This window comes from Pseudopipra pipra, chromosome 27, assembly GCF_036250125.1.
Source record: "Pseudopipra pipra isolate bDixPip1 chromosome 27, bDixPip1.hap1, whole genome shotgun sequence".
In the NCBI taxonomy this organism is placed as follows: Eukaryota; Metazoa; Chordata; class Aves; order Passeriformes; family Pipridae; genus Pseudopipra; species Pseudopipra pipra.
This window is the reverse complement of record NC_087575.1, coordinates 3,739,729-3,763,353: the sequence shown is the minus strand read 5'-3', so window position 1 is coordinate 3,763,353 and position 23,625 is coordinate 3,739,729. Positions and strand designations below refer to the sequence as shown.

At 44.7% G+C, this 23,625-nt stretch overlaps 1 protein-coding gene across 4 annotated transcripts; it reads right to left on the bottom strand.

The window, feature by feature from the left end:
* Positions 1-157: 157 nt before the first annotated feature.
* Positions 158-23,555, bottom strand: HNRNPM (heterogeneous nuclear ribonucleoprotein M). Of its 4 annotated transcripts, XM_064637201.1 has the most exons (13): positions 22,913-23,555; positions 21,397-21,480; positions 20,053-20,250; positions 18,134-18,287; positions 14,857-14,906; positions 12,755-12,815; positions 10,184-10,285; positions 9,357-9,401; positions 7,044-7,118; positions 5,997-6,095; positions 3,392-4,173; positions 2,471-2,522; positions 158-689 (listed from the first exon to the last, which is right to left on the bottom strand). In XM_064637201.1, exons 2-13 carry the CDS (start codon positions 21,472-21,474, stop codon positions 526-528), a joined length of 1,860 nt encoding a protein of 619 aa, XP_064493271.1. In that variant the 5' UTR covers positions 21,475-21,480; positions 22,913-23,555; the 3' UTR covers positions 158-525. The 4 variants fall into 4 exon arrangements, with proteins under 4 accessions (XP_064493271.1, XP_064493273.1, XP_064493272.1 ...); XM_064637203.1 differs by lacking the exon at positions 10,184-10,285; XM_064637202.1 differs by lacking the exon at positions 22,913-23,555 and having other exon boundaries at positions 21,397-21,508.
* Between the last annotated feature and the right edge of the window lie 70 nt (positions 23,556-23,625).

Below are 23,625 nucleotides of genomic sequence, written 5' to 3'. Positions count from 1 at the left end.
TCACTGAGAGCTGAGTTGACTGGGCCGAGTTTCCCAAGGTCTGAGCTGACTCAGAGCTGAGTTTATCCAGAGCTGAGAGCTGAGTTCACTGAGCTGGGTTTATCCAGGGCTGAGCTGCCGGGGATTTTCGCTGCCGGACTAAAGGACGCCGTGCCTGCAATATTTAACTTGCTTTATTATCAAATTCAGACTGTTTACATCTGTCATGTCAACGAGATGCCACAACTACAAAAAAAGATTGTGCCACGTTGCAGATTCCGATGCAAAAAACCCGGTAAAATGGTCATTTCACCCGTTTAAAAAAAGGACTTAAAATTTTACTCCAGAAAGCAACTGGGTGGGGTTTTTTTTTTTTTGGTTGTTTTGTTTTTTTTCTGAACACCTTTAACATCCAGTCAAAACTCGTACGGTTAACGAGGAGAAAAGAGAGAGAGAAAAAAAAAAATAAAAATCGGGAAATAAAAATAACAAGCCCTGGTTTTGTGTTAAGGAGATAAAAAGGAGGGAGGGGGTCGAGGGGGAGGCTCAGGCGTTGCGGTCGATCCGCACGTCGATCTCGCGGCCCCGCAGCTGGATCCCGTTCATCATCCGGCAGGCGCGTTCCGCCACCTCGGGGGACTCGAACCGCACCACCCCACAGCCCTTGGACTTGCCGTTCTCCATCTTGATGTCGGCGTAGAGAACGTGCCCTGAGGGGAGAGCAGGGAGAGAAGGGATTTTAACGGACACGGCGGGACCTCGGGAAGTTTTGCATCATCCCCATGTCAGCGTTGGGTACTCGGAGCTCAAATCTGTCCATCAGTTTAATTGACCAGGGAGCCTCATCTCCTTGGATGGTGAGATGGATGGAGAATCATGGGATCAGCTGGGTTGGAAGGGACCTCCAAGATCATCAATCCAACCCCGCTGTGGTTCCCAGCCCATGGCACTGATGCCACATCCAGTCTCAGCTTAAAAACCTCCAGGGATGGAGAATCCCCCCCTTCCCTGGGCAGCCCATTCCAATGGCTGAGCACCCTCTCTGCAAAGAAATTCTTCCTGATATCCAACCTAAACCTCCCCTGGCACAGCTTCAGACCGAGTCCTCTTGTCTTGCTGATGGTTGCCTGGGAAAAGAGACCAACCCCCCCTGGCTCCCCCCTCCTGTCAGGGAGTTGTAGAGTGAGGAGGTCTCTCTCTCTCCCCTCAGACCTCGTGTCTCTCCCATGCAGCAACCCCCGGCAGCTCCAGGCTGGAGAGCAGCCAGGCAGGAAGGGAGCTGGGAGTGGGGATGGACAGGGAGCTGAACAGGAGCCAGAGTGTGCCCAGGGGGACAAGAGGACCAATGGATCCTGGCCTGGCTCAGGAACAGGGTGGCCAACAGGTCCAGGGAAGTGATTCTTGCCCTGGACTCAGCACTGGTGAGGCCACCCCTGGAGTGCTGTGTCCAGTTCTGGGCCCTCAGCTCAGGAAGGACATGGAGGGGCTGGAGCAGGTCCAGAGGAGAGCAACGAGGCTGGGGAAGGGACTGGAGCACAAGTGCTGTGAGGAGAGGCTGAGGGAGCTGGGGGGGGGGCTCAGCCTGGAGAAGAGGAGGCTCAGGGGAGACCTCCTCACTCTCTGCAACTCCCTGACAGGAGGGGGGAGCCAGGGGGGGTTGGTCTCTTTTCCCAGGCAATGATCAGCAAGACAAGAGGGCTGGGTCTTCAGCTGTGCCAGGGGAGGGTTAGGTTGGATATCAGGAAGAAATTCTTTGCAGAGAGGGTGCTCAGCCATTGGAATGGGCTGCCCAGGGAAGGGGTGGATTCTCCATCCCTGGAGGTTTTTAAGAAGAGACTGGATGTGGCATCAGTGCCATGGGCTGGGAACCACAGCGGGGTTGGATCAAGGCTTGGATTGATGATCTTGGAGGTCCCTTCCAACCCAGCTGATTCTGTGATTTGGGGTTGGGATTCCATGAGGTAATCGTGGGATTTGGGAGTTGGAAGGGATGTGCAAGGATTGGGGAGCCCTGCACAGGATCGGCCCCAAGAGACACAGCCTGTGCCCCTGGAGTGGCATCCAGTGCCACCCCCTGGATGGCAGGGACACCTCCCACTATCCCAGAGTGCTCCAACCTGGCCTCCCTGGGCCAGGACACTTCCTGGGATGGGGCAGCCACAGCTTTTCTGGGAAATCCATCCCAGTCTCCCCTCACCCTCCCAGCCAGGAATTCCTTCCCAATATCCTGTCCAAATTCCCCCTCTTTCACTTTGAAGCCATTCCCTGTGTCCTGTCCCTCCATCCCTTGTCCCAAGTCCCCCTCCAGCTCTCCTGGAGCCCCTTTAGGCCCTGCAAGGGGCTCTTGGGTTTCATCCACAGGATAAACCCAACCCAGAGATGGAAAAGGGGACAAAAGCTTTGGAAAAGCAGGTGTTGCCTGGGTTAGGAACTGGCCATATATTCCTATTCATTTCTCCCAGGAATTACCAGGGAGAAAAAAATCACTTACCACATTCATTAAATTTATCTTTCAGCATTTTCCATGTAAAATCAAAAGGCAGCTGTGGAAAAGAGAAGAACAAACCATTACTGAGGGCTCTGCTGAACAATCTGCAACATTCCCAACTCCCCAAAATCCCTGGATAGCCAGTGAGAGAACCACAGAGTCCAGGTCCTCCAGGAGCTCTTCTCCTGGGAAGGAAATGGCTCCAGCTCCCAAAATTTGGCAGCATCCAGTGTTAGATATTGTGAGTGAAAACTGAGCAGGGATGAGAGCAATGGGTCAGCCTTGAGTCCATGGAATGGGGGGAGAGGCAAGGAAAGGGGGGAGAAAGGCAAGGAAGAGGGGGGGAAAGAGAAAAGGGAGGGAAAGAAAGGAAAAGGGGGAAAAGAAAAGGGGGGGAAATAGAAAAGGGGGGAAGGAAAGGAAAAGGGGGGAATAAAAGGAAAAGGGGAGGAAGGAAAGGAAAAGGGGGGAAAGGAAAAGGGTGAGAAAGAGAAAAGGGTGGGAAGGGAAGGAAAGAAAAAGGAGGGAAAGAAAAGGAAAAGGGCGGGAAGGAGGGAAAGAAAAGGAAAGGTGGGAAAGAAAAGGAAAAGAATGGGAAGGAAAGAAAAGGGCAGGAAGGAAAAGGGCAGGAAGGAGGGCAAGAAAAGGAAAGGTGGGAAAGAAAAGGAAAGGTGGGAAAGAAAAGGGCAGGAAGGCAAGGAATAGGGTGGGAAAGAAAATGGTGGGAAGGAAAGAAAAGGGCGGGAAGGAAAAGGGCAAGAAGGAGGGAAAGAAAAGGAAAGGTGGGAAAGGGCAGGAAGGCAAGGAAAAGGGTGGGAAAGAGAAGGGTGAGAAGGGAAGGAAAAGGGCAGGAAAGAGAAGGGTGGGAAGGGAAGGCAAAGGGTGGGAAGGGAAGGCAAAGGGGGGCAGAGAAGCCTGACTCACGTTCCTGACGAAGATCTGACAGGCTTTCCGGGCCACCCCCGCCGCGGGGCCTCCGGCTCCTCCCAGGGGTCCGGCGAAGTTGCCGGCGAAGTTGCCCCGCTCCATGTCCATGGGCCTCTCAAAGTTGCTGCCCATGGCCAGTCCCATGCGCTCGATGCCCGCTCCCATGCCCTGCCCCAGGGGGGGGCCCATCCTCTCCATGTTGGCGGCCCCCAGGCGCTCCAGGCCCATCCTCTCCATGCCGGCGGCTCCCATGCGCTCCAGGCCGATCCTCTCCATGGGCGGCGCCCCGATGCGCTCCAGCCCCGCCGGCATCCTCTCCAGCACCTGCCCCATGCCCGCGCCCATCCCGGCGGGCACCATGCGCTCGATGCCCAGCCCCATGCGCTCCATGCCCGAGCCCATGCGCTCCACGCCCGAGCCCATCCTGTCCATGGCGGTGCCCACGCGGTCGATGGCGGCGCCCATGCGGTCGATGCCGAAGCCGATGCCGGAGCCCATGCGGTCGATGCCGGAGCCCATGCGCTCCATGGCCGGGCCCATCCGCTCCATGTTGGGCGCCAGGTGGTCGATGCCCAGCGGTGCCATGCGCTCGATGCCCGAGCCCATCCGCTCCACGTTGGAGCCCATCCGGTCCAGGACCAGCCCCATCCTGTCGATCTCGGAGCCCACCCGCTCCATGCCGTGCCCCATCCCGGCCGGAAGCCTCTCGATCCCCGAGCCCATGCGGTCGATGCCAGGGGCCATCCTCTCGATCCCGGGAATGCTGGCATTGCCACCACCTGGAACACAGCACAGGGGTGAGCAGGAGTTATCCTGAAATAACTTATCCTCAGGAATGCTGGCATTGCCACCACCTGGAACACAGCACAGGGGTGAGCAGGAGTTATCCTGAAATAATTTATCCTCAGGAATGCTGGCATTGCCACCACCTGGAACAAACACAGGGGTGAGCAGGAGTTATCCTGAAATAATTTATCCTCAGGAATGCTGGCATTGCCACCACCTGGAACAAACACAGGGGTGAGCAGGAGTTATCCTGAAATAATTTATCCTCAGGAATGCTGGCATTGCCACCACCTGGAACACAACACAGGGGTGAGCAGGAATTATCCTGAAATCATTTATCCTCAGGAATGTTGGCATTGCCACCACCTGGAACACAGCACAGGGGTGAGCAGGAATTAGACAGGGACATAACAGCCTTAACACCTTCCTGAAGTAATTTATCACTCCTGAAATAATTTATCATTCCTGAAATAATTTATCCTCAGGAATGTTGGTATTGCCACCACCTGGAACACAACACAGGGGTGAGCAGGAATTACACAGGGACAAATATATTCCTGTAATAATTTATCATCAGGAATGCTGCCACTTCCAAAACTTGAAGCACAACACAGGGATGATCAGGAATTAGACAGGGACATAACAGCCTTAACACCTTCCTGAAGTAATTTATCATTCCTGAAATAATTTATCATTCCTGAAATAATTTATTGTTCCTGAAATAACTTATCCTCAGGAATGTTGGTATTGCCACCACCTGGAACACGACACAGGGATGAGCAGGAATTAGACAGGGACAAGAATGCCTAAACATCTTCTCACATTCCTGAAATAATTTATCACTCCTGAAATAATTTATCATCAGGAATGTTGGCATTTCCAAAACCTGGAACACAACACAGAGGTGAGCAGGAATTAGACAGGGACATAACAGCCTTAACACCTTCCTGAAATAACTTATCACTCCTGAAATAATTTATCATTCCAGAAATAATTTATCATCAGGAATGCTGTGTTCCACCACCTGGAACACAACACAGATGTGAGCAGGAATTAGACAGGGACAAAAGAGCATTAACACCTTCCTGACATAAGTTATCATTCCTGAAATAATTTATCACTCCTGAAATAATTTATCCTCAGGAATGTTGGCATTTCCAAAACCTGGAATGCAACACAGGGATGATCAGGAATTAGACAGGGACATAACAGCATTAACACCTTCCTGAAATAACTTATCATTCCTGAAATAATTTATCATTCCCAAAAATAACTTATCCTCAGGAATGTTGGCATTGCCACCACCTGGAACACAACACAGAGGTGATCAGGAATTAGACAGGGACAAAAATGCCTAAACATCTTCTCACATTCCTGAAATAATTTATCATTCCTGAAGTAATTTATCATTCCTGAAATCTTTATCATCCCTGAAATAACTTATCCTCAGGAATGCTGGCATTGCCACCACCTGGAACACAACACAGTCTTCCAGTATTCTTTTTTCAGAAGTGCTTTAATGCTTAATATCCCTTGTCTATTCAAGGCTTAGAGCCCTCAAAACTATTTTTATTGCATTAGAATATATTAAAATTAAGTGTATTAGGGCTGTCAGAAGTTTCCTGTCATTTTTGAAATTCCATTTCCCAGTGTTTCCATCTGCCTCCTGTTTGGTTTTGACCAAACTCCTACAGCAAATAGACATAAAATCTAACATAAAAAAATAAAAAATAAAAATAAATATAACATTAAAAAAATATGGTGACACACTGGTGATTTTTATGTGCAGTAAATGGAATTTATTTCATGTACTCACCTATTCCTCTCTCCAAGGTCTCTCCAAAACTCCGGGACATTCCCATTTCATTCCTTCCAAACTCTCTTTCAAATCCTCCCCCCATGGCACGATCCATCTCTGGAAGGATGGAATTGGGAAGGTCAGGGGGGCTAAAGATGGAATTGGGAAGGTCAGGAGGTCTAAAGATGGAATTGGGAAGTTCAGGAGTTCTCCAAGATTGAGTTGGGAAGTTCAGGGGGTCTCAGAGATGGAAGTTGGGAAATTCAAGGGGTCTCAAGGATAGATTTGGGAAGTTCAGGGGTCTAAAAATGGAGTTGGGAAGTTCAGGGGGTCTAAAAATGGAATTGGGAAGGTCAGGGGGTCTCCAAGATGGAGCTGGGAAGTTCAAGGGGTCTAAAAATGGAGTTGGGAAGTTCAGGGGGTGTAAAGATGGAAGTTGGGAAGTTCAGGAGGTCTCAAAGTGGAATTGGGAAGTTCAGGGGGTTTCCAAGATGGAAGTTGGGAAGTTCAGGGGATCAAAAGATGGAGTTGGGGAAGTTCAGGAGGTCTACAGGTGAAGTTGGGAAGGTCAAAGGGTCTCCAAGATGGAATTGGGAAGTTCAGGGGGTCTCAGAGATGGAATTGGGAAGTTCAGGGGGTCTCAGAGATGGAAGCTGGGAAGTTCAGGGGGTCTCAGAGATGGAAGCTGGGAAGTTCAGGGGGTCTCAAATGTTCCTGAGAGAACATTTTAACCCAAGAATCATTTTTAAAGATTCCCAGCAAGGGAAGGTTTTTCTCGTGTTCTCCTGAGCATTTTGTGGTGTCTTCACGAGTCCAAGACCCCAAGGAAAAGCAGGACTCATCCCAAATATTCCTGAGGCTCTGGAAAAGCCTTTCTGGAGAGCACAGAATCTTTCTGAACCAACCCTTCCCAGCAGCATCAATCAGTGACTCATTTTGGGTCAGTTTGGAGGCCACGAGCGACTCAGGGACACTCTGGCAGCTGGAAAAGCTTCCAGTTATTCCCAAATAAAGCTGAGAAGAGGGATACACTTCCAGGGAACACACAGAAACCCCAGTGCCTACCAGTCATCCTGCCCATGTTCATCCCCGCTGGGAAGCGCCCGATGTTTTCCATGGCACCGAAGGGACCTTCCATTCCTATAAAAACAACAAAAAAACAACAAAAAAGGGATTTTCCAGGGATTCTTTAGCAATGCATTTCAAGTCCTATAAAAAAGAAAAAAAAGGGATTTTCCAGGGATTCTTTAGCAATGCACTTCAACTCCATGCTGAACACACACAGCAGGGAGACGACGACTCTGCGTCGCCGATTCCCAAAGCAGGATGTGGACAAACCACTCTAAAATCATGGATAAATCAGGGAATTACAGAGCAGCTTGGGAGGGACCTTAAGGATCATCCAGTTCCAAGCCCCAGGGATGTCATTCCCTGGATCTCCTAAACTAAGGAGGCTCCTGGTGATGTTTTATGGGAATGTGGAGGGACACGTCCGTGAATCGCTGGCACGTGGCCCCTTCCCAGGGGTGGGAACGGGCTGTGGGAATGGGAATTTTCCAAGACAGAAGGGAAGAGGAGTTGTTACAACCAAGACAGAGGGCCAGGAGTGCTGCTGGGGGGTTGTGGGGCTGGGTTTTGGCTGCAGGGGGGGGTTCCAGGGGTGGGTTCTGTTGGGAGCTGCTGGAAGCTTCCCCTGTCCCGTGGAGCCAATTCCAGCTGCTCCAGGATGGGCTTCCAAGGCCAGTCAGGAGGAACAAAGACTCTGGGATAACATATTGAAGAGAAGGTTGTGGCATGGAAAGAATTCCAGCCAGGGAAGAGAATATGGGAACAAGAAGGTGGAGAACACCAGGGTGGGGCAGGAGGAGCTCCCGGGGCCGGAGCTGAGGCCCTGCAGCCCCTGGGGGATTATTGGGGTGCAGAGACCCCCCTGCAGCCCCTGGGGGATTATTGGGGTGCAGAGACCCCCCTGCAGCCCCTGGGGGATTATTGGGGTGCAGAGACCCCCCTGCAGCCCCTGGGGGATTATTGAGGTGCAGAGACCCCCCTGCAGCCCCTGGGGGATTCTTGGGGTGCAGAGACCCCCCTGCAGCCCCTGGGGGATTATTGGGGTGCAGAGACCCCCCCCTGCAGCCCCTGGGGGATTATTGGGGTGCAGAGACCCCCCCCTGCAGCCCCTGGGGGATTACTGGGGTGCAGAGACCCCCCCCCTGCAGCCCCTGGGGGATTATTGGGGTGCAGAGACCCCCCTGCAGCCCCTGGGGGATTATTGGGGTGCAGAGACCCCCCTGCAGCCCCTGGGGGATTACTGGGGTGCAGAGACCCCCCTGTGCCCATGGTGGGGGACACTGGGGTGCATAGACCCCCCTGCAGCCCCTGGGGAGGTCACAGGGGTGCAGAGACCCCCCTGCAGCCCCTGGGGGATTCTTGGGGTGCAGAGACCCCCTCTGCAGCCCCTGGGGGATTATTGGGGTGCAGAGACCCCCCCTGCAGCCCCTGGGGGATTATTGGGGTGCAAAGACCCCCCTGCAGCCCATGGAGGAGCCCAGGATGGAGCAGGCGGATGCAGGAAGGAGGATGTGATCCCATGGGATCCCCAGGATGGAGCAGGTGGATGCAGGAAGGACCCTGTGGGATCCCCATGATGGAGAAGGTGGATGCAGGAAGGAGGCCCAGGATGGAGCAGGTGGATGCAGGAAGGAGGATGTGACCCTGTGGGATCCCCAGGATGGAGCAGGTGGATGCAGAAGGAGGATGTGATCCCATGGGATCCCCAGGATGGGGCAGGTGGATGCAGGAAGGACCCCATGGGATAACCAGGATGGGGCAGGTGGATGCAGGAAGGACCCTGTGGGATAATCAGGATGGAGCAGGTGGATGCAGGAGGAGGATGTGATCCCATGGGATCCCCAGGATGGGGCAGGTGGATGCAGGAAGGACCCTGTGGGATCCCCAGGATGGAGCAGGTGGATGCAGGAAGGACCTTGTGGGATCCCCAGGATGGAACAGGTGGATGCAGGAGGATGTGATCCCATGGGATCCCCAATATGGGACAGGTGGATGTAGGAAGGAGGATGTGATCCCATGGGATCCCCAGGATGGAGAAGGTGGATGCAGGAAGGACCTTGTGGGATAACCAGGATGGGGCAGGTGGATGCAGGAAGGAGGATGTGATCCCATGGGATCCCCAGGATGGAGCAGGAGACTCCTGGTGCTGTTTTATGGGAATTATCAACCATTCCCATCCACCTCCACTCCAAAAAACCCCCCAAGTTATTCCCAAATCAGTGCTGATTTCCCTGCCAGACAAACCCAACTCAACCTCCAGGATTTTTAAGGAACCCCAGCTACAAACCCATCAAAAAACCCACAGCTTACCTCCCATTTTATTCATTCCAAAGCCCATGCCTTCCATTCCCATGCCTCAAAATAAAAGAGAAAGCTTTTATATAGCACATGTCACTCTCAGAAAATGCCAGAAAAAGAAATCAAAACATCACATGACACATCCACAGTTTGAACTGAAGAGTTTACATGGGATAAAAACTCTGAGGAGATTCCAACATTCCTTGGTCAGGGCAAAAAAAAAAACAAACAAAAAAATAATAAATCATAAAAAAAAAAAATATCAAGCAGCAAAAGAGGGAAAAAAACCCCAACAACAAAACAAAACAACCCAACAAAAACACCCATTGGAATTTTAGAAATTGAAAGCTGAGTGTGTGCTACTGTTTTTTTTTTTTAGGTGGCTCTTTTGAAAACTTGTTGTTTTATAGCAGATCCTAAGGGGGAAAAAGATTTGCAAAGCCCACTGATGGATGGATTGTGTGGTTTAGGAGTGACAGGTGGTTCTCCAAGCTCTCCTGGGATATTTTTGCAGTGTCTGCTGCTCGTGCTCAAGAGTCAGAAAACGAAGGGCTGTTGTGTCGACCCCACAGTGGCACCAAAAAATTAAAAAAAAAACAAAAAAAAAAATAATAAAAATACGGAGCAGTCGCTTAAATTCAGGTTTTCCATGATCAAAGCTCAATAAAAACCTCAAGTTGGTTTTTAACATTCCTAAGGTCATTCCAGTTGTTTGTTTTTTTTTAATTTTATTTGATTTTAATTTTTTTTTTTGAGGGGGGGAAGGCAAAACAAAGCTAGCTACCTTCTACACAGCTTAAAGCTCTCATGAAACAAAAGCATAGGAGTAATCTTCTTACCTCCAGGTCCCATGTTGCCCATTCCCATGCCTTTGTTTATATGATTTGCATCAATAGGTTGACCTCCAGGTCCTAATCCCATGCCAATACCACCAAGACCATCTGAAGAAAATATTCAGATATCAAAAAAGCCTCCTTTCCATAGTTTGACAAAACAGCAAGTTGTTTTTTTTTTTTTTTTTTTATGCTTAAAGTTAATTGAACTTTTCATTCTCCAAAAAAAAATATAAAAAAATAAAAAAATTAAAAATAATAATAATAATAAAAAATAATAATGGTGATAATGATGATAAAAAAAGGAAAGCTTGCTGTGTTTCCCCCCCCTTTGGGGTTTGCACTTAAAGCAGGGGAGGAAATCCTGAGTGGATTTGTCTTGAAATCAGCTCCAAACTGGCTCAAATTTCAAATTAGGGGGTTTTTAAATCATCCATTTTCCAGCTGACTGGTTGGAAAGCTGACTCCTGAAAAACAACTGGCTAGAACACTGCTTGGTTTGTGGGAACTCCTGCAGTGGAGTGGGCAAATTTGGGAGAAAGGTGATCTAAAACCTGGGCACGGATGGGGCTCCTTTCCCACCTTGGGCAGGGAAAGAACTGAGCCACAAAATTCCAAACCTCTGGTTCCTGACAGCCACCTCTGGAATTCTGAGCACACAGCCAGCCTCTTCCCTGAGCAAACAAAACCCAAGGGCAGGAATTTCCAGCTTCCCCCCCCCCCCCCATTAAAGGATTTCCCCCCCAAAACCCAAAGAAAAGAAGGAAAAGCCCTGATATTTTTTTTTTTTTCCTGGGATCAGGAAGAAAAAGTTCTCTGCTTGCACTTGCAAAACAAAAAGAAAAAAAACAACAGCTCCAGTGGCATCAATGCTTTGCCTAAAGGATTCCCTGGGTTCCAGGATTCCCTGGGTTCCAGGATTCCCTGGTTCCCAGGATTCCCTGGGTTCCAGCTCAGCATCAGAAAATCTTGGTTTAAAGAGATTAAATTAAATTAAATGAGGTCCCCCCTCCCCGCCCCAGTAAAGGCCAAAAAAAACCCAAACCAACCAGGCTTCCAGTGGGATTTGGGGGGTTTTTTGGGATAATGGCTTTCTCTTGGAGAAGAGGAATATTGGTAAGAGTGGTTTTAAGGCTGCTTTGGCAGGCACAGAACCTGCACTAATTAAGGGCTGGATTGATTGAGGATCCCTAAAACTGGGTCTGGTCCCCGAGGGGGATTAAACAGAACTGGCTGAATTCATGGAATTGTGGAATTCCCAGTAGTTTGGGCTGGAAGGGCCTGAAAGCCCATCCAGTTCCACCAGAACAGGTGGATTAAAATTCCATCCCAGCCCCAGTTTTGCTGCATTTGAACCAATCCAGGCCCTTTTCCAGCTCTTCCCTTCCAATCCCAGCTCTGCCTCTTCAAGAATTCCATCTTATCCCAGCCTGGCTGAGGCTGGAAGGGACCTCTGGAGTCTCAAATTAACCTCAAATGAACATTTCCTGAGGCTCAGGTGGAGTCTGGGGTTCCCTGCTGTGGTTTGAGACTTGGAGTTGGAATGAATGAAAAGATTCCAAGTGGGAATTTGCAGCTTGGAGCCACCAATTATTTTGGATTCCCAGTCTCTTGTGTTTTGGTCTCTGGTTTCTCCAAAAAGAGCCTCCTGGTTCCTTATCCTTGCTGGATTTATATCCATGGATGAGACTCCCTTTCTGGATTTATATCCATGGACAACACCCCCTTATCCTTTCTGGATTGATATCCATGGATGAGACCCCCTTTCTGGATTGATATCCATGGATAAGACCCCCTTATCCTTGCTGGATTTATATCCATGGATGAGACCCCCTTGCTGGATTTATATCCATGGATAAGACTCCCTTTCTGGATTTATATCCATGGACAACACCCCCTTATCCTTGCTGGATTTATATCCATGGATAAGACCCCCTTTCTGGATTGATATCCATGGATAACACCCCCTTATCCTTGCTGGATTTATATCCATGGATGAGACTCCCTTGCTGGATTTATATCCATGGACAAGACCCTGTTTCTGGATTTATATCCATGGATAACACCCCTTTATCCTTGCTGGATTTATATCCATGGATAACACCCCCTTATCCTTGCTGGATTTATATCCATGGATAAGACCCTGTTTCTGGATTGATATCCATGGATAACACCCCCTTATCCTTGCTGGATTTATATCCATGGATAAGACCCCGTTATCCTTTCTGGATTGATCTCCATGGAAAATCCCCCCTTTAGGAATGGGAAGAGCTGGAAGCTTGCCAGGGAGAATCCAGCTCCCATCCAAGCAGGTGCTGCTGGCTGATGTTCCCATGAAATCCCCCCATGAGCAGGAATTTTAGGAGGCCCTGGGATCCTGGAATTTGGCCCTGGAAGCCTGGAGGAGGTGCTGGGCTCCTGTTTGAGGAGGAGCTTCTGGCCAGGAGCTGAAAGGAGCCTCCAAAAATCCTCCTGGTCATGATCCCCCCCGGCTGGAGCTGGGAGGGGTTGGATCCCAGTTTTCCCTGGAATTGCTGGGCTGGGAGCAGAGGGGTGGATGGGGCAGGGAACACTTACGAGGGAGCTGCTGGGGCCTCTCTGGAGGGAAGAAATCTCCTTTGGGGAAGGCTCGCTCGTCCTAGACACAGAGCAGCACAGGGTTGGAAAGAGGGGCAGGAACATCTGCCTTGTTATTTAAATTTATAAATTTAAACTACAAGAATTTAAAGCTCAGGAAACGCTCACTGGAATTCTTTAATTGTAATAATAAATTAATTAATTTAATTACTGAGTTTTTAGATTTAATATTTCTAAATGTATTTATATTTAATAACTATAATTTAATAAATTAATTTTAATTAATACAATTAAACAATTAATTGTAACAATTCACTTACTGGTTTATATATTTAATATTTCAAAATATATTTATATTTATTAAATATATATATTTAAATTATTTTTATTTAATTAATACAATTAAATAATTAATTGTAACAATTAATTAATTTAATTACTGAGTTTAATATTTAATATTTTAGAATATATTTTAAATTAATAAATATAATTTAATAAATCAATTTTATTTAATTAATACAATTAAACAATTAATTGTAACAATTAATTAATTACTGGATTATATATTTGATAAATATAATTTAATAAATAAATTAATTTTATTTAATTAACAGAATAAAACAATTAATTGTAATAATTAAATAATTTAATTACTGAATTTAATTTTTTAAATACATTTACATTCAATAAATATAATTTAATAAATTAATTTGAACCAAAACAATTAAACAATTAACTGTAACAATTAATTAATCACTGAATTTAATATTTAATATTTTAAAATATATTTATACTTAATAAATGTAATTTAATAAATTATTTTTATTTAATTAAAACAACTGTAACAATTAATTAAATTACTGAACTTATATTTAATATTTTAAAATATATTTACATTTAACAAATAAAATTTAATAAATAAATTTTATTTAATTAACACAATGAAACAATTAATTGTAACAACAAATTAATTTAATATGTAATATTTTAAAATATATTTATATTTAATAAATAGAATTTAATAAATTAATTAATTTTATTTAATTGATACCATTAAACAATAAATTAATTTAATTACTGGGGTTTATATTTAATATTTTAAAATATATTTACATTTAATAAATAAAATTTTTAAAATTAAATTAATTTGATTTAATTAATACAATGAAATAATTAGTTGTAACAATAAATTAATTAATTAATGGATTTAATAGTTAATATTTTAAAATATACTTACATTTAATAAATATAATTTAATTAATAAATTAATTGTAACAATTCATTATTTTAATTACTGGGGTTTATATTTAATATTTTAAAATATATTTATATTTAATAAATATAGTTTGATATATGAATTTAATTACTGGATTTAATATTTAATATTTTTAAATATACTTACATTTAATAAATATAATTCAATAAATTAATTTGATTTAATTAATACAATGAAACAATTAGTTGTAACAATAAATTAATTAATTAATGGATTTAATAGTTAATATTTTAAAATATACTTACATTTAATAAATATAATTTAATTACTAAATTAATTGTAACAATTAATTATTTTAATCACTGGGGTTTATATTTAATATTTTTAAATATATTTACATTTAATAAATATAGTTTAATAAATGAATTAATTTGATTTATAACAGTGAAACAATTGTAACAATAAATTAATTTAATTACTGAATTTAGTATTTAATATTTTAAAATATACTTACATTTAATAAATATAATTTAATTAATAAATTAATTGCAACAATAAATTAATTTAATTACTGAATTTAATATTTAATATTTTAAAATATACTTACATTTAATAAATATAATTTAATTAATAAATTAATTGCAACAATAAATTAATTTAATTACTGAATTTAATATTTAATATTTTAAGATATATTTACCTTTAATAAACAGAATTTAGTAAATAATTTAATTAATCCAGTGAAACAATTGTAACAATAACTCAGAATCCATCGGGCAAATCCCCCTGGATTTTGCTCCAACCTTGACCCCAACCATCCCCCGGCTCAGGAGTGGAATTCCCGGAATTCCCGGCTGGAAAAGCAGGAAGGGGGGTCTGGACTCACCATTTTCACGTGCATGGGTCTGTCAAAGAGCAGCTGCCCGTTGAACATGGCTGGGGGGGTTAAGGAGCACTGGGCAAACCTGGAAACTCCCCCCAGAAACCCACCAAAATTTAGCTTTCTCCAAACCTAAAAACCCTCTGAAATCCAAATGTGTGGAGTTTGAACACTCAAGGGGCTTTTTGAATTAAAAAATCAGTTAAAATTCAGCCCAAATCCTGCATTCTCCAAACCTAAAAACTCTTGGAAATCTAAATGTGAGTTTGAATATTCAAAGGGCTTTTGTCAGTTAAAAAATGAGTTAAAAATCCGCCCAAATCCTGCTTTCTCTAGAACTAAAAAACCTTTGAAATCCAAATGTGTGGAGTTGGAGCATTCAAAGGGCTTTTTGCAGTTAAAAAATGAGTTAAAAATCAGCCCAAATCCTGCATTCTAAAGATCTAAAAACTCTTGGAAATCCAAATATGTTGAGTTTGAATATTCAAAGGGCTTTTTGCAGTTAAGACATGAGTTGAAAATTCAGCCCAAACCCTGCATTCTCCAGACCTAAAAACCCTTTGAAATCCAAATGTGTTGTTTGAATATCCAAAGGCCTTTCTCCAATTAAAAACTAAGGGGAAGTTCATTAAATGTCACTCCAAACAAGTGGCTCCTCAGGAACTTTGTCCATTTAAAACAGGGAAAAAAAAAAACAGGGAAAAACAAGGAAAAATTCTCCTTATTCCAAACCAACCCCCTCATTCCAAAGGGGGAATCACTTGGCCAAGTCTTGCTCCCACAAGGAAGGAATTAACATTCCAAGAGAAACTCCAGGAGGGGAAAGGGGGGAATATTTCCCTCCTTTCCATGGCAGAGAGGTCACACACACAGGGAAAGAGCTGGCATTTGATTGTGGGTTGGGATTTTGGGAGGGTTTTAGGTGGCAAATGGTTGCTTGGGCAGTGGAAGGACACAGGGAAGGGAGGGACACACCTGGATCAAACCCATGGACAACACGGATCAACATTCCCCAAGGGAACCAACCCGTGGGGACCTGGATTTGTTCCACTCATCCTTTACCTCCAGCACGGGAATTCCAGGCAAATCTTCCCCCAAGATTCTACTTTAATACACACATTTCCATATGGAAATTTGTGGAATTTTCCATGTGGAAATCCTTTGCTGATGATCCTGAGTGACAATTCCTTGGAGATGGAATTATTTCCTGCTTTCCTCACACTTTCCACCTGCTTTGACTTGACTTCCCCCAACACGGCAACACCCCCAGCTGTCCCACCCCCGTGTTTCCCCCCTGCTCTGTTTGCTGAGGGATCTGCCCCAGGTTTTCCAGGTTTTCCAAGGATACAGATGGCCTGCACGGCCTCCATGGACAACATGGATCAACATTCCCCAAGGGAACCAATCCATGGGTACATGGATTTGTTCCACTCATCCTTTACCTCCAGCACGGGAATTCCAGGCAAATCTTCCCTCAGGATTCTACTTTAATACACATATTTCCACATGGAAATCTGTGGCATTTTCCATGTGGAAATCCTTTGCTGATGATCCTCAGTGAGAATTCCTTCAGGATGGAATTATTTCCTGCTTTCCTCACACTTCCACCTGCTCCAACTTGACCTCCCCCAACACGGCAGCACCCCCAGCTGTCCCACCCCCCGTGTTTCCCCCTGCTCTGTTTGCTGAGGGCTTTGCCCCTGGTTTTCCAGGTTTTCCCAAGGATACAGATGGCCTGTACGGCCTCCATGGCCATGGACAACATGGATCAACATTCCCCAAGGGAACCAATCCGTAGGGACGTGGATTTGTTCCACTCATCCTTTACCTCCAGCACGGCAATTCCAGGCAAATCTTCCCTCAGGGTTGTGTTTTAATACACATATTTCCCACATGGAAATCTGTGGCATTTTCCATGTGGAAATCCTTTGCTGACGATCCTCAGTGAGAATTCCTTCAGGATGGAATTATTTCCTGCTTTCCTCACACTTTCCACCTGCTCCAACTTGACCTCCCCCAACACGGCAACACCCCCAGCTGTCCCACCCCCCGTGTTTCCCCCCTGCTCTGTTTGCTGAGGCTTTGCCCCTGGTTTTCCAGGTTTTCCCAAGGATACAGATGGCCTGCACGGCCTCCATGGCCATGGACAACATGGATCAAGCCCATGGGGAACATTCCCCAAGGGAACCAATCCATGGGTACATGGATTTGTTCCACTCATCCTTTACCTCCAGCACGGGAATTCCAGGTAAATCTTCCCTCAGGATTGTGTTTTAATACACATATTTCCACGTGGAAATCTGTGGGATTTTCCATGTGGAAATCCTTTGCTGATGATCCTCAGTAACAATCCCTTCAGCATGGAATTATTTCCTGCTTTCCTCACGTTTTCCACCCGCTCCGACTTGGTTTCCCCCAACATGGCAACACCCCCAGCTGTCCCACCCCCCGTGTTTCCCCCCTGCTCTGTTTGCTGAGGGATCTGCCCCAGGTTTTCCAGGTTTTTCCAAGGATACAGACGGCCTGCACGGCCTCCATGGCCATGGACAACATGGATCAACATTCCCCAAAGGGAACCAATCCATGGGTACATGGATTTGTTCCACTCATCCTTTACCTCCAGCACAGGAATTCCAGGCAAATCTTCCCTCAGGATTGTGTTTTAATACACATATTTCCACACAGAAATCTGTGGAATTTTCCATGTGGAAACCCTTTGCTGATGATCCTGAGTGACAATTCCTTGGAGATGGAATTATTTCCTGCTTTCCTCACATTTTCCACCTGCTTTGACTTGACTTCCCCCAACACGCCAACACCCCCAGCTGTCCCACACCCCGTGTTTCCCCCCTGCTCTGTTTGCTGAGGGCTTTTGCCCCTGGTTTTCCAGGTTTTCCCAAGGATACAGATGGCCTGCACAGCCTCCATGGCCATGGACAACATGGATCAAGCCCATGGGGAACAAATCTGTGGGTACATGGATTTGTTCCACTCATCCTTTACCTCCAGCACGGGAATTCCAGCAAATCTTCCCTCAGGATTGTGTTTTAATACACATATTTCCACGTGGAAATTTGTGGAATTTTCCATGTGGAAATCCTTTGCTGATGATCCTCAGTGACAATTCCTTCAGGATGGATTTCCTGCTCTCCTCGCATTTTCCACCCACTCCAACTTGACTTCCCCCAACATGGCAACACCCCCAGCTGTCCCACCCTGTGTTTCCCCCCTGCTCTGTTTGCTGAGGGCTTTCCCCCAGTTTTCCAGGTTTTTCCAAGGATACAGATGGCCTGCACGGCCTCGATGGCCTGCTCGAAGGTGACGGTGCCGATGCCCCGGCTCTTCCCGTCCTTGTCCTCCAGGATGTCGGCCCGGACCACGACCCCGGCCATGCTGAACACCTCCTTCAGCTTCTTCCAGCCAACCTTGTAATCCAGCTGCAAAACAAGGGGTTGTTGGGAAGAGGGGTGATTTCCATGGAAAAACAGCCTTAGTGCCTTGTGTTTCCTTCCCTGAGTTTACAAGGACAAGAGGGAATGGAAATAGTGCAAAGGGAGGAGTTTTGGCCCAAAATTCTGATTAACAGACACCGGTCTGCAGGGACAGCTTAATTTGGGACTCCCCCAGCACAGGGGACCAAGAAGACACAGATTAAGTGACTACTTCGCTCCAAATCCAGATAAACTGACACTGTGGAATTCAGGTACAACTCCCTTGGCACAGGGAATCAGCAGGACACCAGATCAAGCTACTACTTCACTCAAAAATCTGAATTAAAAGACACTGACATGTAAGCACATTTTAATTTATAACCTCCTCAGCACAGGGGAATCTACAAGACACAGAGTAAGTTACTACTTTGCTCAAAAATCTAAATTAACAGACACTGGGGACACATATCTTAATTCAGAACTCCCTTAGCACAGGAAACCAACAAAACAGATGAAGTTACTGCTCTAAATCAAATTAAACAGGCACTGGACATGCAGGTACCTCTTAATTCATCACTTCCTTAGCACAAGGAATCCACAAACCACAGATTAAGTTACTGCTCTCTTCAAAAATCAAAATAAACAGACCCTGTGGAATTTAGGCACAACTTCCTTGGCACAGGGAGCCAACAAGACACAGACTAAGTTAGTACTCTGCTCAAAAATTCAAAATCCAGACACTCTGCAGGTACATCTTCATTTAGAACTTCCTTAGCACAGAGAATCAACAAGACACAGATCAAGCTACTACTTTGCTCAAAAATCTGAATTAAAAGACACTCTGACATGTAAGCACATTTTAATTTATAACCTCCTCAGCACAGGGAATCTACAAGACACAGAGTAAGTTACTACTTTGCTCAAAAATCCGAATTAGAAGACACTCTGACATATAAATACATCTTAATTTAGCACAGGGAATCTACAAGACCCAGATTAAGTTACTGCTCTAAATCCAAATTAACAGGCAACTGGGACATTGCAGGTACCTCTTAATTCATCACTTTCCTTAGCACAGGGAATCCACAAACCACAGATTAAGTTACTGCTCTCTTCAAAAATCCAAATAAACAGACCCTGTGGAATTTAGGCACAACTTCCTTGGCACAGGGAGCCAACAAGACACAGACTAAGTTAGTACTCTGCTCAAAAATCCAAATTACCAGACACTCTGCAGGTACATCTTCATTTAGAACTTCCTTAGCACAGAGAATCAACAAGACACAGATCAAGCTACTACTTTGCTCAAAAATCTGAATTAGAAGACACTCTGACATATAAATACATCTTAATCTGTGTTTTGTGGATTCCCTGTGCTAAGGAAGTGATGAATTAAGAGGTACCTGCATGTCCCAGTGCCTGTTAATTTGGATTTAGAGCAGTAACTTAATCTGTGTCTTGTAGATTCCCTGTGCTAAATTAACTTACTGCTCTCTTCAAAAATCCAAATAAACAGACACTGTGGCCTTGAGGAACAACTTCCTTGGCACAGGAAGCCAACAAGACACAGACTAAGCTGCTACTTCACCCAAAAATCCAGATTACCAACACTCTGCCATGTAATTTAAATCTAATTTCTAACTCAGAACCTCCTTAGGATCACCAGGACAACCAGGCCAGGCTGAAGCCCCCCAAGGCAGATGAAGCCCCTCTGAGGTTTTCCCGGGGCTGGAATTCCGAGGCAATCCCGATTTCCCCCCCCAGCACTCACGTTGGCCACGAAGACGGTGCTCCCCAACCTGCCTGCCTGCAGGGCGTGGATGATCTCGTTGGGAATGTTGGGATTGTTCAGGATGCTGGGCGGGATGTTGAGCATTCCGGGGCCGCCAGGGCCGGGCCCGATTCCCATCCCTCCGGCCACCGCCATGACCTTCTGCATGGCCCTCCTGGCGTGCTCCCCGTCGGGATCCTGCGGGAAAACACGCCCTCAGCATCCCAAAATCCAAGAGATTCCCACCAGGAATGCCCCAGCACTCCTCTGGAAGGCCCTTTCTGGTGGGCTGATTGTTCTGCTCTGAGAATGTTCTCACCTCCTGTTCCTTCTCTCCTCTAAAGAACCTCTCCAACCCTCACCCAGGGATGTTTTTCCCTGAATCCCAAATTGTTGTGCCACCAGTGCCAGGCAGCAGCAAAGGTTGTCTCTCCCGTTAGGCCCAGTTTAAGGCAGTGAAAAGCCAGGCCTGAGGTTTAGGAGGTGGTTTTGCCAGCAGAAATGCAAATGTTTGCATCTCTCCCTTCGGGTTTATATTTGAAACAGGAGATTGTGCAAATCAAAGAACAACCAGCTTTAAGCTCGAGGATCAATCAACTTTAAACTCGATCAATCAGCTTTAAACTCGAGGATCAATCAGCTTTAAACTCGAGGATCAATCAGCTTTAAACTCGATCAATCAGCTTTAAACTCGATCAATCAGCTTTAAACTCGATCAATCAGCTTTAAACTCGATCAATCAACTTTAAAGTCAATAATCAACTTTAAACTCAATCAATCAACTTTAAACTCAATCAATCAACTTTAAACTCAATCAATCAACTTAAACTCAATAATCAAGTTGAAACTCAATCAAGTTTGAACTCGATAATCCAAATTTAAACTTGATTAATCAACTTTAAACTTGATAATCAAGTTTAAACTCAATCAGCTTTAACTCTCGATCAATCAAGTTTAAACTCAATCAGCTTTAAACTCAATCAAGTTTAAACTCGATCATCAACCAAGTTTAAACTTGATCATCAACTTTAAACTCGATTGATCAACTTTAAACTTGATCATCAACCAAGTTTAAACTCAATGATCAACCAGCTTTAAACTTGATCATCAACCAGGTTTAAACTCGATCAATCAAGCTTTAAACTTGATCAGCTTTAAACTTGATCAGCTCTAAACTCAATCAACCAGCTCTAAACCCAAGTCCAGCAGTGGTTCAACAGGTAAACCATAAAAGACTGACGGGATTTTTGGAATCCCAGCTGTCAAATCCCATTTTGCTCCGTTATTCCCGAGCCAGCCCCGGAGTTCTTCCCCCCAGGCCCGGAGCAGAGGAGCAGCTCTCACCTCCTTGACCTTGAGGGGCCTCCCGCCGAGGCTGTGCTTGTTGAGGACCTCGGCCGCCTTCTTCATGCTCTCCTCCATCTTGAACTCCACCACCTGCGGGGACAGGACGCTCAGAGCCGGGGCACGGGGGGATTCCCGGGAATTCCACAATCCCGGGAAGGGACTCCCAAGGAGCAGCAAATCCAACCCTGATCCCCTGCCCAGGACTCTTAAAATGTCCACTTTTTATTGTTTGTCCCCTTTTAGTTGGGTTGGAAACGTTCTGGTGTGGATGGAGCATAATGGGCACAGATTAAAATATAGGATGCGTGGAATATAGATATATAAATATATATATAAAATATATAAACATAAATAGTATATAAAGTGTACACAATATAAATATGTTTATTTTTAAAAATGAATTTGTGTACCTACTGAAAGAGGGATGTTATATATATATTATATATATATATAAATATAAATTATATATAAGCGTACACAATATAAATATATTTATTTTTAAAAATGAACTTGTGCACGTACTGAAATAGAGGGATGTATGTTATATATATATAATATATATAAATATAAATAATATATAAAGTGTACACAGTATAAATATATTTATTTTTAAAATTGAACTTGTGCACATATTGAAATAGAGGGATGTTATATATATATAAAATACATATAAATATAAATAATATATAAAGTGTACACAGAATAAATATATTTATTTTAAAAATGAATTTGTGCACATACTGAAATAGAGGGATGTTATATATATATAATATATATAAATATAAGTAATATATAAAGTGTACACATATAAATATATTTATTTTTAAAAAATATAAGAAATAAAACTTTAGTTTAATAAGTAAAGACTAAAATTTAGGGAAGAGGGGATTTGCTGGTGTTGGAGAGAAGCAGAAAAGCTCACACATCACTGGAGAGAATTCAAAAAATATAAGAAATAAAATTTTAGTTTAATAAGTAAAGACTAAAACTTAGGGGAGAGGGGATTGGTTGGTGTTGGAGAGAAGTAGAAAAGCTCACACATCACTGGAGAGAATTAAAAAATATAAGAACTAAAACTTTAGTTTAATAATACTTTAGTTTATAAAATTTTAGTTTAATAAGTAAAGACTAAAATTTAGGGAAGAGGGGATTGGTTGGTGTTGGAGAGAAGCAGAAAAGCTCACACATCACTGGAGAGAATTCAAAAATATAAGAAATAAAAACCTCACATATCACTGGAGAGAATTCAAAAACATACTTATTATTATTTTATTTCTTAAAGACTAAAATTTAGAGGAGAGGGGATTGGTTGGTATTGAGGAGAAGCAGAAAAGCTCCCACATCACTGGAGAGAATTCAAAAATATAAGAAATAAAATCTTAGTTTAATAAGTAAAGACTAAAATTTAGGGAAGAAGGGATTGGTTGGTGTTGGAGAGAAGCAGAAAAGCTCCCACATCACTGGAGAGAATTCAAAAAATAAAAGAACATGAGGAGAAAATTCCCTCCCCAACCTGAACTTACGCGCATCCCTGAGGAGGAGATTCCGGAGGTCGGGACCGGGGAGGAGAGGAGGGAAGAAAACAGAAACAAAGTCAGCAAAAGCACAACCAACACCCCCCAAAACCCTAATTTATTTCTTTATTTCCAAGTCAAATCACATTGAGGTTTGGCCCTGCCGGTGAGAATAAAAAGCCTCCGAGACTTCCAGTCCCTAATTTCCATCAGAGGGTTAAAAAAACTGGGATTTCCTCTGAGCTTTGGAACAGACAGAACTAAATCCCGACTCTCCTCCTCCAAGAAAATAACCACACACTCCTCCACGTGACCTGCTCTTCCCTGGCCTCCACACACAAACCCTACAGCCGGATCCTTCCGGACACTTTTCCATCCCTGCTGGAATTCTGGGCTAAGAGAGGGTGACAGCCGAGGGTTTTTACCTGGCCCAGGACGTGGAGTTGTTTTAAACACGACCCGCTCTTCCGAAATGCAGCCAAACCAAGCCATGGAGAAATAAATAATTCCACTCTCCAGCCAAATACCAACTGGGCTCCGGGGGTGGGGAGGGAGGGGGAAAAAAGGGAGGGGGGGAAAAAAAAAGGGGGGGAAAAGTCCGACAGCCAACGCCAACTGACCGCGGGGAAAACCGGCCTGAACTCCGAAACCCCGGGCCCACCTCCTCCCAAACCCCCGGAAAAGCGGCTCTCCCGGAACTCTGGCCACTCCA

Coding starts and splice junctions, on each gene's coding strand:
- HNRNPM (XM_064637201.1), bottom strand. CDS start 21,474: ATGGAGGAGAGCATGAAGAAGGCGGCCGAGGTCCTCAACAAGCACAGC. Junction 9,402..10,183: donor GGGCAACATGGGACCTGGAG/GTAAGAAGATTA, acceptor TTTTATTTTGAG/GCATGGGAATGGAAGGCATG. Junction 690..2,470: donor AGATAAATTTAATGAATGTG/GTAAGTGATTTT, acceptor CTCTCCCCTCAG/GGCACGTTCTCTACGCCGAC.